The sequence below is a fragment of the Hyperoodon ampullatus genome, assembly GCF_949752795.1.
Source record: "Hyperoodon ampullatus genome assembly, chromosome: 10".
NCBI lineage: Eukaryota > Metazoa > Chordata > Mammalia > Artiodactyla > Ziphiidae > Hyperoodon > Hyperoodon ampullatus.
In genome coordinates, this window is record NC_136923.1 from 75298646 (window position 1) to 75316611 (window position 17966).

Below are 17966 nucleotides of genomic sequence, written 5' to 3' on the forward strand. Positions count from 1 at the left end.
CAATTCATCTTCTGGAATGTGGAAGTTTTAAGCTGTGTTATTCTTGGTTAAAATATTGCTACTGTGATAACTGTGTCTTTAGATTTCAGATGCAGAACTCCAGGAAGTTGTAAAAGTAGGCCAAGCAAGTGAAATTGCACGTCAAACTGCTGAGGAATCTGGCATAACAAACTCGGCTTCCAGTACTCTCTTGTCTGAGTACAATGTCACCAACAACAGCATCGCTCTGAGAACACCACGAACACCAGCTTCCCAGGACAGAATTCTGCAGGTAGGCTGCCATGTGGTAGAGTGAGCCTTTCACTTTGTTTATTGTCCTTAAAAGTATTATAAAGGAGAACACTGAATGGTTTGGTTTTGTGTGTTTTAGGGTAAGCAGTTTGAAACAGTCCTGAATGCATAGCTGCTAGAGATTTCTGTAGTAGGGAAGCTAAATCCTGTCAGTAAAGCATAGCATTTAAAAATTTCACATTGCCTAACAGTCCTGGAAAAAAAATCAAACACGTGTAGTCAGTAATTTTTAAAACTTCCTTGTGATTCTGTACTTAGCTTGGCATAGACTGCCTTCAGTACTATTTCCATCTCTCTCCTTAGCACATAGGGTGTACAGCTCTGTGTGTTCTTTAGGGTGTCTGCATGCCAGAGAATAGACAAACCTAACAGAATACCACTGAGCCTTTTAGCACTCTTACATCTCAATTTTCTAATAGTCAAATATAATTATAAGGTACTGATTCAGGAGTCAAATAGTCCTGCAAGACTTTGTAAGAAAAACAGTGCCCCTCATTGCTTGTTCTCTAGAGGCACCAGTGATAGCTCTTTGTTTTTACCACCTTACTACTAAGACACTTGTTACATTTTGGTTTTATTTTCAGTTTTAGGCATTTTTCCACCAAGGATTTGAACATCTGGCTCTCTCACACCTTCTGCCTCTACTGTGCATACACACTCTTTGCATTTTCCCATCTTCCATTATAGTTAATCATAATTTTGGTTAGCTCCATATTTATGGTTTACCTTATGACTACGTAAACTGCATTCATTCACTGCGTAAACTGTGGGTCAAACTGCACTTGACCCACAAAATGCCTTATAATTACTCTACAGTATTTTGTTTTTCTTTGAATTAACACTTGTTTTATTTAGTTGCTAAATTTTCTGATTACTTAGCACAAGTTCAGTTCTGGACTTTATACTAACTGTAAATCTCCTGTAATCTGGTCACATTTTAGGTATTCTTACCTTTTTCAACTCTTGAAGTCGTTCCCAGAACTTCTGAATGTTCTAGTCTGGACTGATTACTCTTTAGATCTTGTTACAACTTGTTCTCTTGCTTTCCCTTCACTGTCACCCTAGAAAGTCCCTTGGGTCTCCTCTTTCTTGGCTCCCATGTCTCTGGCTTTTTTGGTTGACTCCCTTGTTGGTGAAGTGTATCTGTCAGTAGCTTTCTGAGGAAGGTTTCATGGGAGATGGAATTTTTAAGACCTTGAATATCTGTAAATTACTGTCCTACCGTCTTATCTGATTGATAGTACACCAGGGTATAGAATTCCAGATTGAAAGGGTTTTTGTTCACAGTTTTGAAGGCAGTGCTCCAGTGTCTTCTGGCTTTCATTGTTGCTATTGATACGTCCTGTGCCATTCAGGTTGTTAATAGGAAACCTGGTTTTTTCTTTCTCTGGAAGCTTATATGATCTTCTCTTTTTCACATGTGTGTTTCTTGATGTGGGTCTATTTTTAACCACTGTGCTAGATACTTGGTGGGTCTTTCAATTCTGTAGACTCATGGCCTTCAATTCTGGGAAGTTATTTTGAAAATTAAAAAATTTCCTCCCTTTCATTAATTTATTTTGCTACTTATTACTCTCTGGTTTTCTGTCTTAATTGACTTTGATTTCATTGCTAGGAGATTTTCTGAATTTTATCTTTTTAAGAAATTTCTACTGTCATATTTTTAATTTCTAAGAGCTCTTTTTTAAATGTGTTCAATTTTTATTATTTTTTTTTTTTTTGCGGTACGCGGGCCTCTCATTGTTGTGGCCTCTCCCGTTGCGGAGCCCAGGCTCTGGACGCACAGGCTCAGCGGCCATGGCTCACGGGACTAGCCGCTCCGCGGCATGTGGGATCTTCCCAGACCGGGGCACGAACCCGTGTCCCCTGTGTCGGCAGGCGGACTCTCAACCACTGCGCCACCAGGGAAGCCCATTAAATGTGTTCAATTTTTAAATGTCTCATTTAATTAATATCTTTTTATTCTTCTAAGACTATTAATGATGGTTTTGCTTTGTTTTTATAAGTTTTCTTTTCCCTGCACAGTCTTTTTTTTTTTTTTGTGGTACGCGGGCCTCTCACTGTTGTGGCCTCTCCCGTTGCGGAGCACAGGCTCCAGATGCGCAGGCTCAGCAGTTGTGGCTCACGGGCCCAGTTGCTCCGCAGCATGTGGGCTGAGCCCAGACCAGGGCTCGAACCCGTGTCATCTGCACTGGCAGGCAGACTCTCAACCACTGAGCCACCAGGGAAGCCCCTCAAATATCTTTTGATCTTGTTCTTTGCCTATATTTAGGGAATAAGTGTAGGGCAGTTAAAAACTGACTAGACACTCCTTGGGTGTGGGTAGGACCCCTTGACTCCAGACTTTCCTGTGGGCTGAACTGGCTGGGATGTTTTATTGGGGAGATTTCTTTTTAAATTGTTTTACTTTTAAAATGTATTTATTTATTTATTGAAGTACAGCTGACTTACAATATTGAATAAGTTTCAGGTGTACAACATAGTGATTTGATATTTTTGTAGATTATACTCCATATAAAGTTGCTGTAAAATATTGGCTATATTCCCTGTGCTATACATTACATCCCTATAACTTATTTATTAGGGAATTCTTATTTATTTATTTATGGCTGTGTTGGGTCTTTGTTGCTGCGCGTGGGCTTTCTCTAGTTGCAGTGAGTGGGGGGCTACTCTTCATTGCGGTGCGCAGGCTTCTCATTGCGGTGGCTTCTCTTGTTGTGGAGCATGGGCTCTAGGCACGCGGGCTTCAGTGGTTGTGGCACGTGGGCTCAGTAGTTGTGGCTCGCGGGCTCTAGGGTGCAGGCTCAGTAGTTGTGGCGCATGGGCTTAGTTGCTCCGCGGCACGTGGGATCTTCCAGGGCCAGGGCTCAAACCCCTGTCCCCTGCATTGGCAGGCAGATTCTTAACCACTGCACTACCAGGGAAGCCCTATTCCAGAACTTCTGACATGCTAATGTTAGGTTGACAGAAGGAATTGAAGTATTGAATTCTGCCACAGCTCAGTATTCATTTTCTCTCTTGGTTTTCATTGAGAAAAATGTCTAAGAATTCTGCCTGTTTCAAGATTTGTGTAGTAGGACCAGAAGAGAGGAATTTGCTCTCCTGTCTAAACTGTTAAAACATGCTTCTTTACCTTCTTGTTAATCAGGAAGCCCAAAACCTCATGGCTCTGACCAACGTGGACACCCCATTAAAAGGTGGACTTAACACCCCTTTGCACGAGAGCGACTTCTCAGGTGTGACTCCACAGCGGCAGGTTGTACAGACTCCAAACACAGTTCTTTCTACCCCATTCAGGTATTGTAAATAAATAACTGTTTTCTGCTTTAGAAAAACTTGAATCTGAGGACTTGGCAACATGTTTGTTTTAGAAATGCTGGCAGAGAATGGAAATAAGTGTTTAACTTGCTTTTTGATTTCTCCTCATTCATAGTAGCAAATAACATTATAGTATCCAGGAAATAGTCAAATACCAAATGGAGCTTCCTTTTTTTTTCAGGGTTTCTGGTGCTATCACCTTGTTTCTGAATACTTTTAATCTGATTTAAAAGAGCAGATCAATCCATTGTTAATGATGATTTGGCGAATTTTATAAAAATTCTAAGCCTTTTTATGTATGTATTACTGTTGCTTTCCCCCCAACATTTTATTATGAAAATTTCTAACATTCAGAGAGGTTGAAAGAATGGTAATGCAAGCATCCATATACTCACCACCCAATTCTCCAGTTAATATTTTACAGTGTTTGCTTTAATCACATATCCGTCCATCAGTCTATCTTATTTTTAATACATTTCCAAGTACGTTGTAGGTATTAGTCCATTTCACCCTAAACACTTCCTCGTTGTGTATATCATTAACTAGAGTTCAGAGTTCAGTATTTGTTTATACTTCTTTTGTTTTAAGCTACTGTTTTTAAAGAAGAATTTTTAAGATACAAACATTATAGAAGCAATTTGTATTAAAATGGAATTTGAGCTTTTAAGGTTAGAAATATTTAGGGTTTACTTTTAATTTTAAAATATGTCCTCCTACTGGTTGTTAAGTATATGAAGACTGTTACAATTGCACATGACAGCAGGGTCAAGAAACATTGGCACCCAAAACCTTATATAATATTTAATTGCAAGGCTTGCAAGAGAGCCTAATCCCTCTTTCCCCATTTCTCAAATAGACTGTAAGCTCATTGTGGGCAGGGACCATGTCTTATATGGTAACACCTCACCTCACCTCTGGGAACAGCTCTCTGGCAGCACCACCTGTCTGGAACACAGCCAAGATACAGGAAGTAATCAACCAAAAAAAAAAAAAAAAGGCTTTGAACAATTAAACTCTAAGGTGCAAAGTCTATGGCTTTTATTCCTAAGAGAGTTTCTTAGACCTAACTCAGAGCTATTCATATTTAGATGTGATTCTAAAAGCCTGGTGTTTGGTTTCCAAACAAAATGTAGAGGGAGGAAGTACTTCAAGTATGCACATCTATGATGATGATGATGTGATAGCCAACAGCTACAGGCAGGGAGGAGACAAATGATAAGTTGAAAATACTGAACTCAAAAGGAGTCATTTGGGATCTTGAGTGTGGTGGCCAACCTCTCTGCCCACTGTGTGTTCTCAGCCACCCTGATGTGTCAAGAAAAGGTTGTGGGACTTCCCTGGTGGCACAGTGGTTAAGAATCTGCCTGCCAGTGCAGGGGACATGGATTTGATCCCTGGTCCAGGAAGATCCCACAAGCCGCAGAGCAACTAAGCCCGTGCGCCACAACTACCGAGCCTGCGCTCTAGAGCCCACGAGCCACAACTACTGAGCCCACGTGCCAGAACTACTGAAGCCTGCGTGCCTAGAGCCCGTGCTGTACAACAGGAGAAGCCACCGCAACTAGAGGAAGCTCGCGCACAGCAACGAAGACCCAATGCAACCAAAAATAAATAAAAATAAATAAATTTATTTAAAAAAAGGTTGAAAAATGTTTGGTGGACCTAGTTATTAATAAGGTAAGAAAATATCAGATGTAATGACTTTATTTGAAGTCATTAAAATAAATATACTGTGTGTAAATACTGAGTTAGCTGAACCAAACCTTTATTTTAACCTAGAGGTCTAACTAAAAACCAGGTAGGGAGATGGAATTTCTGGAATCTTTATTTCTTTTCTGTTTTCCTTGTAAAATAATTTATGTGAAAAACATTTGAAAGCACGATCCAAATAAAATTGGCACTTCCATTAATTGGAATTTCTGTCTTTCTAGAACTCCTTCTCATGGATCTGAAGGGCTGACTCCCCGGAGTGGGACAACTCCCAAACCAGTTATTAACTCCACCCCGGGTAGAACGCCTCTTCGAGACAAGTTAAACATTAATCCCGAGGATGGAATGGCAGACTTCAGTGATCCCTCTTATGTGAAGCAGATGGTACATGTCAATTCTGTTTTAGTATTCTTTAAAAAAAGTTAAAAAAAAGTATTTCATGGGTACCAAATTAAAATTTTTCCCCTTGTCAGTGCATATCGCATATACCTTAAGATTCTTGTACACCTGCGGACACCAGAAAAGGAACATGATTTGTAGGGTTTGAGAAGGGAAATCTTATGGTCTTATTGCTTACTTTTTCTTATTCTTAATGTATTTTTCAGTAATGATTATGCTGATAGTAATGCCTCTTATATCTTTTGTGATTTTTAATTTTTATCATTTACTAATTAATACTTTACCTTCTTGAATGGTACATTTAATTTTTTTTCCTAGTTCTGTAAAATGTTTTGAGTTTCAAATGCCTCATAAATTAGATTTTGAACACTGATTCCTCTGTTTTCGTTACACTTTTAGAAGGACAGTCTAGATCTCAAAGCCATGTTAATTTGATGTTTGTTGCTAACCTTAGTGAAGTTTTCTTTTGTATGTTTTGCAAGGTGATGTAGAAAGCTAATTATACAAGTTATAGTTTTGTTTCTGCTCGTTATTGCTTTTATTACGTCACTGTTGAGCCTTCTTATTTATGCCACAGAAGATCATTGTGAGATTTTTTTTAAAAATGAGTTCCAATGATGGTCTGCTTCTGGTTTACAAATTAATTCTACCTTCATGTATAGATTTGGTTAGTAGAGAATTTTTTTTAGTGCCCAAATTGATATCAGGTAATGCCAACTCTGAGTGGCTACATAAGAATTAAACAGATGAAGAATCTAATGTGTGCAAAGCACAGATCTGGACACTTCAGGGAATCTAAAGTTGAGTAAAGATGTCCTTTGCCTTCAAGAAGTTTATGATCTGGAGAGATTGGCAGTACTAAACCAAGTCCAAAAATAATTGTAATATATGAATAAAATAAGCCCTTTGAGGAAAACCAAATGCCTTGGCTGGCCAGAGAAATAATCACATTTGTTGGGTGGGTACTAGGAAAACCTTCATTGAGGAGGTATGCTCAGAGGAGGGTTGGGGGCTGTCCCAGATGGAGGCCATTAACATGAGTGAACCTGGAGCATGTTTGCGTCATAGCAGCTCATCTGGTCCTTCCACCTAGCATACGTGTAATGGAGCAGTGGGGAATGAGAGAAGTGAGCTGAGGATGGACTGGGGAAAACTTGGGTACCAGGCACTTTCTCTTGGGAAGTATGAACTGTTTTCTTTGGCTTGCATATTATCTAGTATTTGCATGGAAAAGAAGCACACGCACAAATTCAGGCATTTTTCCGGTTAGGTTTTATTAGTCCAAGGACAAATTTACCTCCGAACTTGTTCTTTTCATTTGCTGTTAAATTTCAGAAATCCTTAAATGGAAATCCTAAAGGACTTTTTTTTTTTTTTTTTTTTGCCCCTTCAGAGGTAATTCTCAAACCTTCTGTTAGATTATCCCAGAGTAAATTTGTTGATTGCAAAACAAAGTTTATGAGTGGTCTTTTTTTTTTGTTTTAAAGGTTTCTTTTTTTTCATAAATTTATTTATTTAATTTATTTATTTTGGCTGCGTTGGGTCTTCGTTACTGCACGCGGGCTTTTCTCTAGTTGCGGTTAGCAGGGGCTACTCTTCGTTGTGGTGCGTGGGCTTCTCATTGCAGTGGCTTCTGTTGTTGCGGAGCACAGGCTCTAGGCGCACGGGTTTCAGTAGCTGTGGCTTGTGGGCTCTAGAGCGCAGGCTCAGTAGTTGCAGCACACGGACTTATTTGCTGTGTGGCATGTGGGATCTTCCCAGACCAGGGCTCGAACCCGTGTCCCCTGCATTGGCAGGCGGATTCTTAACCACTGCACCACCAGGGAAGCCCTGTGGTTGGTCTTAAGGTAGGGAAGAAATGGCGATAGAAATTAAATGAAATCTTGTTTCAACTCTGAAGTTAGGGGTCATTTTTCTAGAATTAAAATTAGGCTAATTACTTTTTAGAAACTCTTACACAATATTAGTTGCATATTTTGATGTGTATGAATTGAGAAGGACCAATTTTTTTCTACAGGAAAGAGAATCTCGTGAACACCTCCGTTTAGGGTTGTTGGGCCTTCCTGCCCCTAAGAATGACTTTGAAATTGTTCTACCAGAAAATGCCGAGAAGGAACTGGAAGACCGTGAAATAGATGATACTTACATTGAAGATGCTGCTGATGTGGATGCACGGAAGCAGGTGGGTGATGACTATTACATGTCTCAAGATCTCTACTTAAAAGTTTTTTCAGTGTTAAAAAAAATTACACTGAAGAAAATTACTTACATCATTAATAATATTCACTCACATAGTTCATAATATACTTAGAATATCTTGATAGGTATTCTTAAAATGTATAATTATATGGATAGCCATTTAAATATCCTCTGTCAAATTCATTATGCTTCTTTAAAATACATATAAGTAGTCTTTTAGACATTGCTTTCACTCTAGCCAAGAAAAGATGTTATTATCAGTCATAAAAACAAGTACATCTTGGATTGGTTGAGTAAATGGTTTTTCGTCAGTGTAAACTAATAAAAATGTGGCTTTGGATATGTAGCGTGCGTCAGAATAAAATTAGTAACACCTTGTACTAATATATCTTTAGTTATTTACTTTCTCATTTGTGCATAACAACCAGGTGATGTAAGTAGGATAGGTGGTGTCAGCTTCGTTTTAGAAATGAGGAAACAGGCTCAGGTGAATTAAGTTAACTTTCTCAGGTCTTGTGGCTGGAAACTGGTGAAACTTGAACTAAAACTGAGATCATGTGACCCACTTCAGGCATTCTTGCTGCAGTCCATTTCAGGATGGTTTTAGAAATTGAATAATTTCCCGGGGTTGGAGTGAGAATGGCATCAATGGAAATCGTTTTAGAGGGAAACCACATGAATGTGCTTTTTGGTGGGGAATAGACGATAATACTTTATGTGTTTAGTTCTCTTAGCTATTTTGAGTTACATCTACTCTCAGAACTGGTTTGAAGTTCTAATGTGTTAACCCACATTATTCATAATTTAAGAATCAGGAAACAACACATTCATTGGCTGGCTTTTTAAATTAAAAATCAGTAGCTTTTGAGGTGGAAGGGAAAGGTTGTGTTGCAGGAGGGATAATTGGAAGCATCCCCTCTACATTTAGGATTTGATTTAGACAAGAAAAGAATGATTATCTGATGGAGGGAGCCATGTAAATCTGGAGAATGCTCCTGGTAGACGTTGGAAGTTCTTAGTTTCTACTGTAACAGGAGAATGAATAGGCTGATTAATTTTAGTGGCCTTATATTGCCTTTCTACAAACTTAACACAGATTCCTACAGCTTTAGCTCTTGAACATACACATTCTTATAGACTAAAGTGTTTTCAGCTTTACTGAAATGTGTCAAATACTGTATAACTGCAAAAATGGTTTTTAAAATAATTTTTTAGGCCATACGAGATGCAGAGCGTGTAAAGGAAATGAAACGAATGCACAAAGCTGTCCAGAAAGATCTGCCAAGACCATCAGAAGTAAGTATTAGAATTTCTGGCTTAGGAAGTTTTAAGTTTCTTTTTAGGTGATTGATTTTTTTATATTATAAAGTCTATAAAATGACATTTCATCTACTTTCTGGAATATAGTAAAGCAGTTCCCAGATCCAATCTTTGAAATGCTTCACTGGTACAAATACAAATTTTAAAAATAAATTGATTGATTGATTGATTGATTGGCTGCATTGGGTCTTCGCTGCTGCACGGGGGCTTTCTCTAGCTGCAGCTAGTGGGGACTACTCTTCATTGTGCGCTGGCTTCTCATTTTGGTGGCTTCTCTTGTTGCGGAGCATGGGCTCTAGGTGCACGGGCTTCAGTAGTTGTGGCTTGCAGGCTCTAGAGCACAGGCTCAGGAGTTGTGCATGGGCTTAGTTGCTCTGTGGCCTGTGGGATCTCCCTGGACCAGGGCTCAAACCCGTGTCCCCTACATTGGCAGGCAGATTCTTAACCACTGAGCCACCAGGGAAGTCCCCAAATAAGAATTTTGAAGAAAAAAAGAAAATAATTTCTTTTGAAAATGTAAAACTGCTTTAGGCATACATCGGAGATATTGCAGGTTTGGTTCCAGGCCACTGTTGTAAAGAGAATGTCACGCAATAAAGCGAGTCACACGAATTGCTTGGTTTCCTTGTGCATGTAAAAGTTATGTTTACACTAAACTGTAGTCTTTTAAGTGTGTAGTAGTAGTATGTCTAAAAAACAAAGTACGTAACTTAATTAAAAACTACTTGATAGCTAAAAAATGCTAATTATCATCTAAGTTTCTGAGCCTGAGTCGTAATCTTTTTCCAGTAGTAACATTAAAGATCACAGCTCACCATAACAAATAGAATAGTAATGAAAAAGTTTGAAATATTGCAAGAATTACCAGAATGTGACACAGACACAAAGTGAGCAAATACTGTTAGAAAAATGGTGCCAAAAGACTTGTTCAACACAGGGTTGCCACAGACTTACAGTTTGTAAAAAAACATACTACCTGCAAATCATAGTAAAGTGAAGCCCAGTAAAATAAGGTATGCCTGTATTTAATTCATGCTAGTAGAACTAATAACATTAGTATGTTACAGTGACATGTTTAATAATTGTACTTGTTTTAAAATTTTAGGTAAATGAAACTATTCTAAGACCCTTAAATGTAGAACCACCTCTCACAGACTTACAGAAAAGTGAAGAACTAATCAAAAAAGAAATGATCACAATGCTTCATTATGACCTTCTACATCACCCTTATGAACCATCTGGAAATAAAAAAGGAAAAACTATAGGATTTGGTACCAATAATGCAGAGCACATTGCCTATCTGGAACATAACACTTACGAAAAGTTTTCCAAAGAAGAGCTGAAAAAGGTATCATTGAATATTTCTGTCTCAAGATTTAAGTATTTGTTAGATACCATGTATCATGGACAAACATTAGCATTTTCCCTTATTGATGTTCATAAGCAACTGAAATATATGGTTAAGAGACAAATATTCATATTAAGTGTTATGCAAAGGACATGCCAGCCCCCCACCCCTTCCCATGTTCAGTGTCAGGCCTTTATCAGATAAACACTGGCTTTGATGGCACGGTGTTCTTGTCTCATGGGTGTATGCCTGATTGATAGTTGCTACAGTTGCTATTTTCTGTGTTTAACTCTGCTGTATCTGAATAGGGTGGAATGCCTTTAGTACTTAAACCTCACTTATTTAGAATACTATGAAAAAAAAGAATATATTAAAAATATTTACAGATTAAATCTTTCACCTATTCACAGAAAGGAAATATTCACTGAGTTCATTCCCCTGACATGATTGCCCCCTACCCTTTTGGATAAGGAGATAAAGAAATGTTTTCTTCTCTAAAGTCTGTCCTGCCTCTTCCTCCATATGCATTTTATTCTTTCTGCTTTGACAGAGCAAAGCTGTGATTTTGACTAGAACTCTGTACAGTGGCATAAGATAATAGAGTTAGTTTCATGGTTGGAAGCAGAGTGGTCATTAGCTTAAAAGTCTTTTTTCTTTAGTCTTTCGCCCTGAGGGGCAGTGATGGACTCATCCATTAGAATGGGCTAACTTGGGAGAAAACCGGTAAGGTTCCTTTGTCTGTCTTCTCTCCTGCACTTTCCCTCTCTCCTCTCTTTTTCTTACTTTCTCTTTTTCTTATTGCATATGTGATACATGTTTATTATAGGACTTTTAAAAAGAAAATAGAGAAAGGAAGGAGGGTTTAGATTTGTGTTTGTTTGCCCCTGATTCATGAGTAATTTTGACTTGCTGCCTTTTAGTAAGTGCCATGGAAGCTGTCCTCTGTTGAGTGCCTGCGCTTTGGCAGGCACATTCAGTCACTGAACCAGGTGAGAATTAGACAATGAACTTGATGCTTGAACAGTTTCCTCTTTTTAGAGTGAAAATATGAGGGGGAGATGTAATTTAGGAAATAAATTTTCCTGAATTTATTGTATATATGGAAACCTGAAATAAAGATCACGTCGTTGCTAATAGAGATTCTGTAAGGGACAAATTCTAATAACTTTTTTTGATAATAATGTAAGTAGTGCTTTGGAATTATTTGAAATGATTACACAGTAGTTTAAATATCCTCCCATATTTTATTTATCTATCTATAGTCCCCTTTGTTCCTAAGAATTTGAAGCAGCTATTTACTTAGCAGATTCTTTAGGGATGGTTTAAATAGAACTTAGCTGTACTCTCTCCTAATTATTATAAGAGCTGAATTTGTAAATTTTTACTGTGTACAGTTTCAGAGTGAAATACCATTTCTCTGATGATACAGTACCCGATTTTCATTAAGTATGTTAAAATTGATTTGTTTCCATTATTTCCCCTAAGAGGTATTGTTTAAAAGTATCCATTCTTTATCTTCTAGAGACTTGATTTTCCATTTTTTGGTTTAAATTTTTTCATATGCTAGTTATTTATCTTGACTTTATGTATTTTGGCCTGTGTTTATTTTCTGATGTTCCTGGAGTGATTGAAAGCTTTCTATAAAGCACAAAAAGTAATTGTCAGTTTTTCATGAGCCATGAAGCAAAGGGCTGGAAAAAGTTCATGTGGTATGTTCATGGAGTCTGTGTGTCTGGTGCTGGGCTGGCTCTTTGTGTATACTGTGTCACTTAATTCTCATAACAAACATGTTAGGTATTATCTCCACTGTACAGATGAGAAATGGGCTCACAGAAGTTCAGCAAGTTCAGATAGCTACTTAAGTGCTAAATCTGTGATTGGAGCCCAGGCTTGTCCAACTCCATCCTCATTCTATCATCTTAAACCGTATCTTTTCTAGTGAACAGAAGCTGGTCTATGATCCATCATTATTTGATTTGTGCCTCCGGTCTTATTCTCTGGCAATGGCAGGGGCATTCTTTCAGATGAGAAAAAAGGCAGGTGTCAAAAAAACACCTACTTCCCCTTCACCATACTAGGAAGTCCAGAGTATAGCGGGGGATGGTAGAGTGGGAGGAGCACCCGCACACGTTGGTGCCCAAGCATTGGCTTGGGTGTGACCTTGCCTTGTCTGCTTACTAGTGTTGTATTTTTGAACAAGTGGTTTAACCTCGCTAAGCCTTAGTTTCATCAGCTTTAAAGTGAGGTTAACGTTTACTGCTTTGTAAGGGTGGTGTGCTGTTTGGAGATAAAGTAGGTAAAACTTTTCAATTCAGTTCCTGGCACATAGTAGGTATCTGAGAAATGGTAGCTGCTATTATAATGAGTGAAGGCAAAGGACGTTTACATTATCAGGGATGATACATGGATGCTTGGCTTTTCAGGTCAACCTGCATTGACTTCTAGGCTTCTTGATTAATTTTGCTTAGGTATTATAACCCCCTTCCAAAAAAACAGTTAACCAGAGCTCATTGTCTTTGCCCAGAGGAGTAAAAACTAGTCTTTTAAAGCTTTCTGTTGATGGCAAGTATCTCTAGTACTCAAGCTTATTGTTATTATTATTGTGAACAGGCCCAGGATGTTCTGGTACAGGAGATGGAAGTGGTAAAACAAGGTATGAGCCACGGAGAACTCTCAAGTGAAGCTTATAACCAGGTGTGGGAAGAATGCTACAGTCAAGTTTTATATCTTCCTGGGCAGAGCCGCTACACACGGGCCAACCTAGCTAGCAAAAAGGACAGAATTGAGTCACTGGAAAAGAGGCTTGAGGTTGGTATCCTTTTAAAATTCTAATTTAAATGTACTTTGATTGAAATAATGAACCAGATAATACCACTGGAGACAACTTCAGGAAAATAGATCTAAGGTAATTGTTTTCGAATTTCTTGAGGAAAAACTGCACTGAAGTGTTTGATCTTCCTTGGCCTTCTTCATTGGTTTTTCAGAGCTGCTGGCCTTCATGATGAAGAATGCCCTCCAAGTTGACCACAGGTCAATCAGAACCTTTTAGATGTGGGGGCAAAGAGCCAAGAAGTCAACACTGGTCACTCAGAAGAGTGTAGAGCAGTGCTAGAAGAGCAATGCAGTTTTCTCAAGGGGGGCTCTCAGTGTACCAGGGAGCTTTCTTTCTGTAGCCAGAAGGGCACACTTACAGAACTTTGGTACCTTTCTGCTCATCCTCGGGTTCCTGTCAGTTTGTTACAGGGAGAGCACTGAGCTGGATTATCCAGACAATGGCTTCTGTGATTTTTCATGTCTATGAAAATGTTGAAACGTACTAGATGGGAGTTTCATGGCATGTGGTTTCTTAATATAGTCTGCATGTTTTGAATTCCAATATCTGTGTATGCATTTTGCCAGTGGTATGTAAATTGTGGTTCACAGACCGCTAGGCTGCCTTGTGAATTCTTTTTTTTTTTTTGCGGTATGTGGGCCTCTCACTGTTGTGGCCTCTCCCGTTGCGGAGCACAGGCTCCGGACACGCAGGCTCAATGGCCATGGCTCATGGGCCAAGCCGCTCCACGGCATGTGGGATCCTCCCAGACCGGGGCACGAACCCGTGTCCCCTGCATCGGCAGGCGGACTCTCAACCACTGCGCCACCAGGGAAGCCCCTTGTGAATTCTTAATGGTGGTCTTCAGGGATGTTTCTGAGGCCAGGATATCTTGGGCTGGGAAGGAGAAAGAGGTGCTTCAGGCAATCACAGTGGCCTCAAATTCCGCTTATGTGATTACCAATTTCTCTGCAGAAAGTAGGTTTGGAAATATTTTTATTTGGGGTTAAAATAAAAAAATAGTAAAATCACTTAGGGGTGTTTGGGGCTGTGTGGGGCTAGGGAAATGAACTGGAAAAAGTGATATCCTATTAAAATTAACATTTTTGATTTTACCTTTAAGTTCACATGTATAGACACTAATGGTAATGCCTGTGCACATCTTTTATCATTTAGTGGGAAATCAGACTTTCTGAAGTAATTCTCATCTTGGGTGAAATTTTAGCAATCCAGTGCTGCTGGTTACTCTAGCTGTGTTACTAATTTCCAGCAGGGTGTGCTGTTGCTCTGTGTTTTAATTCACAAAGTCAGGGAAACTAAAAAGAACATCAGTGGTTAAATTTAAGTTATATTTTCTGTTATGTAGGCTTCATTTCTTATAAGTGGTAGTTAGCAGTGTAATTCTGATCTAAGGTCAGCATCATAATTGATTGGAAAGCTATTTGGAAAGCTTCCTGTAACACTTATACATAAATACTTAGGTCTCTCACTTAGTTTGAAAATCTCATTCGAGGTGGGTAAACTCTTTCTTCCTCAAGTGGTAAGGACATTTTGTGCTGTTTAAAATATAAAAAAAAGTTTTTCCCTAAATCTCATTTAGTTTGTTGAGGCACTAACTTTCATGACAGCAAATAAATGTGTCACAAAGTGAGTGGTGCCATAAAGTACAGTAATTTTTATTTCTATGTTGAATTGGTCTTGTGAGTTTTGAAGGGAAAAATACAGAGAGAACCACTGCTGTTCTTTTGGAGATTTATTTGGGTCGTTTATGAGCAACCATTAAAAACATGTGGTTCTCTTTGTTCAGTTCAGTACCAGGAACTGAAATCTTCTGTTGAACTATTTTTGCTGAAGGATTGGTGATTTTGGAAGAATATTCATAAAACAGTCTGAAGTAATTTTTCTTTTCTTGACTCCTGGATAACTCGCTTTAATGTTTACCCAACTAGTTACTTTTGAAGAACACGTAATCAAATCCTTTAATTTAATAAACTGTGCTTATTTCAAATGAAAGTTCATTAAATCTTTAAAAAGAAGAAAAGAGACTCAAAAACCCAAATAAACAAATACCCCATTTTATTTGTATTCGTTCCCTAATTCAGAACTAGGTTTGTCTTAGCTTATTTTAGTTTTTGAAGACACAATTCTCCTGGTTTGAAATACATAAATATTTTATTTCAATTGTGGTAATTCTTTCATCATTTCAGTTGATTGCTAAATTATAAACATTATTCAAAGTTTGTTGTGGGGAAGGAACTCCAGTTGTATTATATAAACTAAAGGCTGTACTTAAATTATCCTTCCACTCTTAGGTTCAGGGAGATATGCCTTGCTGTGCAAGCACAGTACACCATGGCTGCCAGTGTGTTTGAGTTTTGCTGCCATGAACTCTGGAACAGTGAATCTAAATTATGGCCCTATCACAGCGTATCAAGCAAGATGAAATCCAGCTTTGTTGTGGTTGGTGTCTCCTAAATGGATTAAAAAAATATGCCCCGAGGTTTATATTGGAGCTAGTCTTCGAGCCATTGCTCCTGATTAATATTTGAAACTTAGAACTTAACTGAAAATCCTTAAGATACTCATTTAAAACTAGTAGAACCATCTCAGATTTTATGTAGAATGTTGTGGGTGGTACAAGGAGTCTGTTAAATAAATAGAATCAGTGTAGTTGCAGGTCAGAAGTAAGTGGGAAGGACTTCTGAATTGTAACCAAGTCCATGTATTTTATTCTGCTTAGGAGGTAGACTTAATTTCAGGACCTTACTAGACATTTGTGTGTAAAATAAGGCAGCAGCTGCAAACAGAAATGACACCTAATATCAGAAAAGGAAAAGTTATAAAAACATAGCATGTTGAGGCCATTTAAATATGGCGGCAAAAAGCCCTGTTATTTGAATAGCTTCGAGGGTGTTATGGGTATATGGTAGGGGGGTAGAGTGATTGCTCTTTATAGTGATACCACAGTTAATAAGAAAAGCTTAATTTCTGTTCAGTGTTATGTTTTTAAAAAACAGAAAAAGAGGGATGGCTATATCTGTAGAAAAATTTTCATCAAGTGGTTAAAAGTAAAAAGCTTTAGTACTTTATTTAATCACACATTTAGTGAATGTTACTGAGCATCTACTCTGTGCCAGCCTCTGTACTAGGCCCTGGGTGTATAGCAGGGAATGAGGCAGATGAGCTCTGTGCTCTTGTGGACTTCACGTTAAGTGTTTTCCAGATAAATGGAGAAGAACCTCATTTTCCGATGCTAGATAAAAGAGTCATTACTGTATTTGGGAAGTGCAAATAGAATTTGAAGTGTTCTAATTTGTTTCCACTTTAAGTGGAAGTAGGAAATCGTCTGAAGACATAATTATTTTGAGTGAAATAATTTCCAGTAGGTGCAAAAGTGAAATGAGAAGTCTGAATTTAGGCCTGCCATTAAATTTAATAGTATTTGAAATAGTATCTAAACTGCTGTGTTGAGGAAGTTTGGCTGAAAAGTAGATTTTGTCATGTTAGCTGTAAAAATGGAAAGGCTTTCCTTAGAGGTGGAAACTAGGTCCAGAGGTAATACTTCTCCCTGTATTTTACTGGCACAGTCAATTTAGTCAAGAAATACTATGTAACATTGACTTCTTAGAAATAAAGTAACTTAAAGAACACAGATAACACATTTAAAATCCTTCTCAGTGTATTTGTAGAACTCTTTTGGGGACCCCTGACTTTACTGAATGGTTATATTTCAGCAAAATTGGCTGCACAATGGATCTCATTTTCTCAGTGATTTTCATTATAAAGTTAGATATTTTTACACAGGAAAAAAATTCCCTTAATACTTTAAAGAGTGAAAACTTAGGGTAAGGATTAAATTGGTGGGCAGTTCGGGGTGGAGGGATTATACGTTGTATCTCAGCAGGCTTGCGCTTATGTTCCCTTGTGGGTGAGTGGGTGTGTGTGTGGGGTGGCATGCGGTGGCAGGAGACAAGTCCCCAGTACTCTGGAATGCTCTCATCCTTAAGTTCTGCCCTCTGCCATGACCCTTAAAGGCATTAACAGATTTCTTGGTTGTTTCTAGCAAGAATTCTGGGAGCTGGACCAGAGATCTCCTATGATACAACCGTGTTGCTTTTGTTATGCCTCAGCGTTGAGTTGAATTTGTTTCATGCAGTTTATGAGTTTCATTTCCTAACTTATGCAAATGTAAAATGCTCTCGGCATTGCTTTATTGGTACATTACTGTTCTTGGAGATGTGTTTAGTAAGGTTTTGCCTTATTGCTTAGCTTGCTTTGCAGGGATGCAATCTGATGGTTGCTAACTGATAGATGCTGAAAATAATCACTGAATTGGACCTGCATCTCATCAATACAGAGATGGTTCACTGCTAAAACTTAATGCTAGTGAACAGTATAGAGATTAAAGGAGAGTCACTCATGGTCTCTTGTTTGCAAACATTTCGGTGGCTGAACCACATCTTTACTGCTATAGGATCATATTGTGGAATGATGGACTAGGAAGTGGAGCTGCCATTAACTATATTTATTTTAGGTATCCTGAAACCTGTTTGGCTAGTGGTATAAGGT

General features: G+C 38.4%; 1 protein-coding gene across 1 annotated transcript in view; it reads left to right on the forward strand.

The window, feature by feature from the left end:
• The window catches only part of CDC5L (cell division cycle 5 like), a 41864-nt gene that overhangs the window by 15647 nt on the left and 8251 nt on the right, over positions 1-17966 (forward strand). The window contains exons 8-14 of the mRNA XM_079712321.1: positions 83-271; positions 3440-3588; positions 5541-5703; positions 7736-7900; positions 9133-9213; positions 10343-10585; positions 13196-13393. Coding sequence (XP_079568447.1) covers positions 83-271; positions 3440-3588; positions 5541-5703; positions 7736-7900; positions 9133-9213; positions 10343-10585; positions 13196-13393 — 1188 coding nt within the window. The remainder of the gene's footprint in view (positions 1-82; positions 272-3439; positions 3589-5540; positions 5704-7735; positions 7901-9132; positions 9214-10342; positions 10586-13195; positions 13394-17966) is intronic.